At 51.6% G+C, this 7,212-nt stretch overlaps 5 protein-coding genes across 5 annotated transcripts; all 5 read left to right on the forward strand.

Moving 5' to 3' along the window:
- Nucleotides 1-73: 73 nt before the first annotated feature.
- DQ04_08601000 (putative ras-related GTP-binding protein) lies at nt 74-508 on the forward strand (the record flags this gene model as incomplete). Its single annotated transcript, XM_009315625.1, has 1 exon — nt 74-508. One exon carries the CDS (start codon nt 74-76, stop codon nt 506-508), a length of 435 nt encoding a protein of 144 aa, XP_009313900.1.
- Nucleotides 509-1,065: 557 nt separating this feature from the next.
- On the forward strand, nt 1,066-2,754 carry DQ04_08601010 (putative FYVE, RhoGEF and PH domain-containing protein 2; the record flags this gene model as incomplete). The annotated part of the gene is made up of 1 exon (XM_009315626.1): nt 1,066-2,754. One exon carries the CDS (start codon nt 1,066-1,068, stop codon nt 2,752-2,754), a length of 1,689 nt encoding a protein of 562 aa, XP_009313901.1.
- A 660-nt stretch (nt 2,755-3,414) lies between these two features.
- DQ04_08601020 (40S ribosomal protein S27) lies at nt 3,415-3,675 on the forward strand (the record flags this gene model as incomplete). Its single annotated transcript, XM_009315627.1, has 1 exon — nt 3,415-3,675. One exon carries the CDS (start codon nt 3,415-3,417, stop codon nt 3,673-3,675), a length of 261 nt encoding a protein of 86 aa, XP_009313902.1.
- A 300-nt stretch (nt 3,676-3,975) lies between these two features.
- On the forward strand, nt 3,976-4,332 carry DQ04_08601030 (hypothetical protein; the record flags this gene model as incomplete). The annotated part of the gene is made up of 1 exon (XM_009315628.1): nt 3,976-4,332. One exon carries the CDS (start codon nt 3,976-3,978, stop codon nt 4,330-4,332), a length of 357 nt encoding a protein of 118 aa, XP_009313903.1.
- A 339-nt stretch (nt 4,333-4,671) lies between these two features.
- Nucleotides 4,672-6,480, forward strand: DQ04_08601040 (putative ATP-dependent zinc metallopeptidase, putative,metallo-peptidase, clan MA(E), family M41; the record flags this gene model as incomplete). The annotated part of the gene is made up of 1 exon (XM_009315629.1): nt 4,672-6,480. One exon carries the CDS (start codon nt 4,672-4,674, stop codon nt 6,478-6,480), a length of 1,809 nt encoding a protein of 602 aa, XP_009313904.1.
- Between the last annotated feature and the right edge of the window lie 732 nt (nt 6,481-7,212).

Consider the following 7,212-nt stretch of genomic DNA (forward strand, 5'->3'; position numbering starts at 1 on the left):
GCACTCCAAAGCGCATAACACCAACGTGCGTGTAGAGGTGTGGGACACGGCCGGGCAGGAGAAGTACCGCGCGATGGCCCCAATGTATTTCCGCCACGCCGCAGGGGCGCTGTTAGTGTTCGACGAAATATCGCTGGAGTCTTTTGGGGAACTTGAGACCGTATGGCTGCCAGAACTCTTACCTCACATGAATAACAGCACGGAGTTTATCGTTGTTTGTGGGAACAAGTGCGATGCTGTGACAAAGGCTGAACAGACGGAGAGTGTGCTGCAGGCACAGGAGACTTGCAGCGCCAAGGGTCTGACGTTCTTGCATACATCCGCGAAGAACGGGCAGAATGTGCATGAGGCCTTTGAGGGTTTGGTGGATAGAATACTGACAAAGCGTGGGAAGGAGGCTGCAGCGAGTCCTGCTGCATCGAATGGGGGTGCTAAAGCCTCCCATAGCACAAGACTGGGAAGTAATGGTTTTAATGATGGAAACAATGCGAAGGAAGGTTGCTGCTAGCAGACAACGAAGGGGAGGGGGCGAGAGAGAGAGAGAGAGAGAGAGAGAGAAATAGGGTCTATACCGGGTTTCTCTTCACCGCTCTTCCTATTGTTTCGCTTCCTCTCTTTCCCAGTCAAGCTAAGCCATCTAACGCATCGATGAGAGTTACGTAGTTGTGCCGTTTCTGCTCGTGTATCGGCAGATCTTTATTATTTATGCCTCTCTTTCACCCGTTTTGCCTCAAAGAATTTTTTTTTGTGTGCTAGAAGTGTCTACCCACCCATTTTTCGTTTTTACTTGCAGTGAACGCTGATACCTGCAAGAAGATCGGTCTATACTCTTATGTAGTCAGGGAAGGAAGAACTGCGGCTTGATTTCTTCTTTTGTATGTTGCTGTCACTTTGGGTTATCTTCTTTTTGTTGTTGTTGTTGTTGTTGTTGTTGTTGTAGATAGCTTTCGAGCAACAACTAGGTGTAGTGTCTTATTCTGACCGATACAGTCTTGCGTCTTCCTTATAGATAGGAGCAGAACTTTTTCCAATCGGTGTTGTCCGTGAGAACTTGTCACATATTACATGAGCTTCAACTTGGATGATCTTTTCGACACGAGGCCGCGGCAGCAGCAGATGGCGAACCCAGCCTACGTGCCTCCGCCACCACCGAGCGATCCGCCACCGCCGCCGGTGATTCATCAGGACCCGTTTGGGGCCAACGCGGCGCTCCCACCACCGCCACCGTTTGATGCGGCGATGGAAACACCACAGCCGTACCATCCCAACGCGTACACATCAGCGCAGACACATTCTTCCACCGTGATGCACTCCGCTCCTCCACCACAAGGCGCATCATACTACGTGGCACCAGCACCAACAGCCGGTATCCAGGCACCCTACAATAACGCACCGCCGACGTCAGTTCTGTCCCAGGCGCCGTACCATGCCTTACCGCAGCCAGCCACTATCTCACAGGCACCCTGCACTGTTCCCCCGGCGGAGGGAGGCTACAATCCAGTCTATCAAACAGCACTAGGCCCACCTGCGACACCGCCAGATGCCCCAAACAGGTCTAGTCTACCTTTAGGGGTGAATCAGGCTGTTTCTGCCCCTGAAGCGGCAGCTGTCAGTGTTGCCAACAATAATATTATGAACAAAAACCCTGCATTGGCTCAGGAGGAAGAGGACCGAAAACAACTGGAGAAAATTATTCAACTCCGCAAAGAGCTCGAGAGGGAGAGGGAGCGTGAACGACAGAAACGGGAAGAACTGGAGACATGGGGATGCCCGTCTTGCACGTACCGGAACGCGCTGGACACGAACCAATGTGGGATGTGTGACACAAAGCGCCCTGGGTATAATCCCCCGCCTAGTGTTGGCGCTTCTTCTACCACCCATAGTACACCCGTACCAGCGCCGGTTCAGCTTCCCAAAAAGGTTACTCAGCCATCTCAACCGGCAGGCCCCACTGCGTGGATTTGTAGTATGTGCTTGGCCCCAAATGAGGCACATCACTCTCGCTGCAAAGTTTGTAAGAGCTACCAAAAGAATGGCACTCCTGTTATCAGTAGCAGTGGACAAGGTACGGGCGCCGCGACGTCCCCTGCAATGCCACCAACCGCCTGGCTGTGCAGCATCTGTGGGAAGAAGAATGGCGCCAGAGATGCGCGCTGTGAAACCTGTAACAGTTACCAAAACAATGGTACACCAATCATGGAAAGTGATGTATTACCACAATCAGTGAGTGAGGCGGCTCCCACGTCATGGAAGTGCTCGGTGTGCACTTTGGAGAATCCTATTAGCAACGCGGTGTGCGAGGCATGTCAGAGTGGGCAGAGGCCACGACACCTCGCCCCGCCCAAGGCCAAAAATCACGACAAGAAGAAGTGGGAAAATACCCATTTTCACTCTAGCTCACCAAAGACATGGACCTGCCCAACCTGCACGTATCATAATGCAATTGTTCTTGAAAAATGCGAAATGTGTTCAACTGGACGTCCCCCACATCTCAAGCCGCCGCCACCGCCTCCGTCCACATCGGCCTCAAAGAAGGAGACTTTTGATTCAGGTGACGAGATCCAGTGGCAGGACGACACGGTTGCAAAGGAGTGCAACAGGTGCCACCTGCCCTTTAACTTGACACGACGCAGACACCATTGCCGGGCTTGTGGCTTTGTGTTTTGTGGGTCGTGCTCCGCATTCCAGGTGTCATTAAAGAAGAATGGCCAACCAGAGCGGGTGTGCGTGAGCTGCTACGAGGCCCACAAATAGGAGACATTGAATGGAGGTGCAAAGCAACAATGTGTATACAGTTTGGTAAAGGAGTAGAATGTTGTGCTGCTTTTTGTGTTTATAGGTCACTGTGATCTCACTGTCTACTCTTATTTGGTCATGCGGTAATACCTTGTTTCACACCTCTTTGTGTGTTGAGATGCGTGTTTTGGCACTCTCGCTCAAAGCGCTCTGTACAGTGCTGAGTAGCGATGACTAGTCAACGAACCACAGAAGAAAAGGAAGAAAGACGATGCGAGTGAAGGATCACAGAAAAAAAAAGCTCTGATAATGTGTGAGGGACTGCTGTTGTTCCCTTTTCCTTCTACATGTGGGATGAGAAGAGGCGTACTTTTGCCTCTTTTGATGATGTCACTCTGTGCCATAACCAATTATTTTTCCTCTTTGGTGTAGGCTCTCTTATCATGTCGAGTGGATTGTCGATGTGTGACAGTCTCGGAAGAAACTACCACTTTTTCCCTCTCTTTGTGTTTGTTGTTTGCTTTTTTTGCCACGCCCTGCTTAGTGATTCTTGTGGCCTTCCACACAGGAACCCTAACACACACACACACAGGTTTACAGATACTCCCCGCGAGTGAAAGTCTCTCGTAGTTCTTTTTCAGGGAACAGAAGAGAGTGCGGTAGTGCAAAATAGGTGCCATGGGTTTCTTTGACTCCGACCTCAGCTACCCGACGGTTCGCTCGGAGCGCATGAAGCACAAGCGCCGCCGCTTGGTGCAGGGCCCCAACTCGTACTTCATGGACGTGAAGTGCCCTGGCTGCAACGCCGTCACGGTCGTGTACAGTCACGCCACATCGGAGGTGCAGTGCAGCGGCTGCGCCACGAGGTTGTGCCGCCCCACGGGAGGAAAGGCGATGCTGACGACCGGCTGCGGTTTCCGCAAGAAGCCTGATCACTAAACGGGACGAGATATGGTGTGGATACTCCTGTTCGCACACAGAATCACTATGAGGTTCTTTGCTTTCGTCATTTAAGCTTTTTCTATCTTGAAAGAGAGTTACTGCTCAAGCTTCACCCCTTTGGCATAGGGGTGTGTTGGCTGGTAGCGGTGATGGGGTGCATGAGCATATGTACCCCTATATGTATTCTTCCTTCTGGTGATCACTACTTTTTTTTAGCTGACTCTTCCCCCTTTTTCTTTCTTTTCCTTTTTTGATCAACAAGAAGGACAGAAATCTTGAGAGGACACCAGGTTGGCAATGAGTGGAAAAGATACATCTGTGGTGAGTGATTTAATGCTTGACCGCCTCACGGAACATCTTCGTGAGCCTCCTGTTCCACCCAACGTGCCGGTGTACGCCCTGCCAGACCAGCCGTACCTTGAAGCTACTGTGTTGCCGCTGCTGCTGCGGGGGCTGGAGGAGGTGGCGAAGGCGCGACCGGTCGATCCATTAGCGTTCCTTGCTGCGTATCTGCTGAGCAACAACCTGCAAAGGGGCTCACACCCACTGCTTGGAGACAATGGGCGTCTGGCGCCGCTTCAGGAAATTCCACAACGAGCGACCGATATTATAAGCCGTGCGCCTCGTGCAAATGCGTCGCAAGTGAAATTGTGATATGGTAATAGTGATGGACAGAAGAGTGCACCGAGATATACTGCGACGAAGTATTCGAGGCTGAAAGATATAGAGAAACGGAGCTGAAGATTGTCTTGGATGCTTATCATGTAGAGCAAACGTTAGTGGTGTGCACAGAGGTACCCGGTTTTGCCTTTCATATATATATATTTATATATTCTTCACTTGTACATGCGTACTTTACTTCCCACGCTCAAAGTGCAGTAGGTATTTTTCTGATTCTCATCTTGCTTTTGATTGGAGTAGTTGCTAGGGACTAGAAAAGTAAAGGAATTAAAAGAAGAAAACTCTTGTGGTGAAACCCCTTTTTTGTTTCAAATGACAGAAAACAAGGGTTCAGAGTACGACCGCGGTGTCCAAGAGGCAAGGCGACACCGCGCCCGTACGGAGGACAATTGGTTGCGTGCGAGCCTCGGACCCTTGTTATGGTTTGGCGTGCCGTTTGCCGTTGCATGGGCACTATTGCGTCGGCAAGGACCGACAGGAAACAGTTCAAATCCATTTGAAGGCATGATGGAGCAAATGATGCCTATCAAGAAGCGCCAATTCCGCGTTGATGTTAAGGGTACCAAGTTCAACGACGTGATTGGCATCCCCGAGGCGAAGATGGAGGTACGGCAGTACGTTGACTTTCTCAGAAGCCCCAACAAGTTCACTCGGCTGGGCGCGCGGCTNCCCGAGGCGAAGATGGAGGTACGGCAGTACGTTGACTTTCTCAGAAGCCCCAACAAGTTCACTCGGCTGGGCGCGCGGCTTCCGCGGGGTTGTTTGCTCACTGGGGAACCGGGTACAGGGAAAACGCTCCTGGCAAAGGCCGTTGCCGGTGAGGCTGATGTGCCCTTCTTCAGTTGCAGTGGTTCTGACTTTATTGAGTTAATGGGTGGAAGTGGACCGAAGCGTGTTCGAGAATTGTTTGAAGAAGCGCGAAGTGCTGCACCAGCGATTGTATTCATTGATGAAATTGACGCTATTGGCTCCCGGGCGGGGAAGCAGGGCGGCTCTGTCAGCAGCGAAGAGAATCGGACCATCAACCAGCTCCTCGCGGAGCTCGATGGTCTTAGCACTGGCTCTGATGCTGTTATTGTGATGGCTGCGACGAACTTTCAGGATAACATAGACAAGGCACTTCTGCGTGAGGGCCGCTTCGACAGGAAAGTTAATATTGAAATGCCTGACAAGGCGGCACGCGTGGAGATTTTCAAGCACTACTTAAGCCGTGTAGGAACGGGCGACCCAAATGGGCGGATAGTGGACGAGGATGGATTGAAGTTGCCGGTGAGCGACAGTATTAGCAACCTCAACTTGGCAACTGAGCTCGCTGACCTGACACCTGGTATTTCTCCTGCGACGATCGCAGCGATTGTAAACGAGGCGGCACTCCAGAGTGGTATACGCGAGAAAAAGTTGGTGGAAAAGGAAGCCATTCTTGAAGCAATCGACAATACATTGGTGGGCCGCAAGCACCGCAACCGTCAGAGTGAGGCGTCCCTGCGAAGGACGGCTATCCATGAAGTAGGCCACGCACTGACGGCGTGGATGCTCCCAACGGTGAAGAAGGTAATGAAGGTCAGTGTGGTGCCGCGCGGTAAGGCGCAAGGCTACACACAGCGTGCAGGGAGTGAGTACCACGAGTACCAGACAAACGCGACGCTCTTCGCGGACATGGTGGTGATGCTTGGCGGTCGTGCGGCAGAGGAGACACTGTTAGGAGATCCATCCGCTGGAGCAATGGATGACCTTCAGCGTGCCACCGACATTGCCCTCAAGAAGATGATGGTGTTCGGTATGGATGCTGGTGCTGGGCTACTGTCGTATCACCCTGAGTCAACGCAGGCGGGGCGTATCTTTGTGAGTTTCTCAAACACTGCACAGCATATTGCGGAGGAGGAGGCCATGAAACTTGTTTCCCTTGCCCATAAGGTGGCAGTGGAAATAATCAAGGCGAACACGACGAAAATTGAGACCGCAACAGCAGAGCTAATGACTAAGAAGGAAATCATGACGGCAGACCTGGAGCGGCTGTGGGGAGGGCGACCACTAACACCAACGGTGGATCAACTCGTAGAGAAGCTCATGGTCTTACAGCAGCCGCCGCAAAAACAAGAAGCAACACCAGATACCTGCTAATATTATGGGGTAGAGGACGTGTGTCTTTTTTACATCATGAGTGTGTATTTTTTTCGGTGTGTCTGTGCATTTGTGTTCTGTGTCGGTTTGTTGGTTTGACACATGCTTTGTGTGTTGGGGGCGTTGAAGCAAAGTAGGAAGTGTATGTATGTGCGCTGCCGCGCAGTTTTGTCAANCATCTATCAGAATTCTATTGATCATTATTAGCGGTGCATTTCTCTGCCAGAGACTTATCTTTCTACGCTTTCCTTGTGACTGTCGCTGATTTCCTCAGTGCACTCTTTGGTGGTAATTGCCCTTTTTGCCGCTGTTAATTCTTCATGTTGCTTTTCCCTCTACCAGGTGCTACTGCCAACGACAACATCCACGAAGGGGAGACTTCTTTGTTAAAGGAAGTTTCTTAAGAAAGAGAAGCCGAGTCCAGTTTCCCACTTCCCTCGCGTTTTCTCCAGCTAAACACACATACACAAACACCGCAGCACAGAGAGTCATGTCGAAGATCCCCCCAGCTCAGCTCTCCGAGGCCATCCAGGCTGTCCTCACTGCCCGCAAAGAGCGCAAGTTCAAAGAGAGCATTGACCTGCAGGTCAACCTCAAGAACTACGACCCACAGAAGGACAAGCGCTTCTCCGGTTCAGTGCGTCTTCCGCACGTCTGCCGCCCGCGCATGACCGTCTGCCTGCTGTGCGACCTCGTGCACGAGGACGTCGCCAAGAAGAACAACGTGCCGAC

Source organism: Trypanosoma grayi, assembly GCF_000691245.1.
Source record: "Trypanosoma grayi strain ANR4 Tgr_860_V1, whole genome shotgun sequence".
Taxonomy (NCBI): Eukaryota; Euglenozoa; class Kinetoplastea; order Trypanosomatida; family Trypanosomatidae; genus Trypanosoma; species Trypanosoma grayi.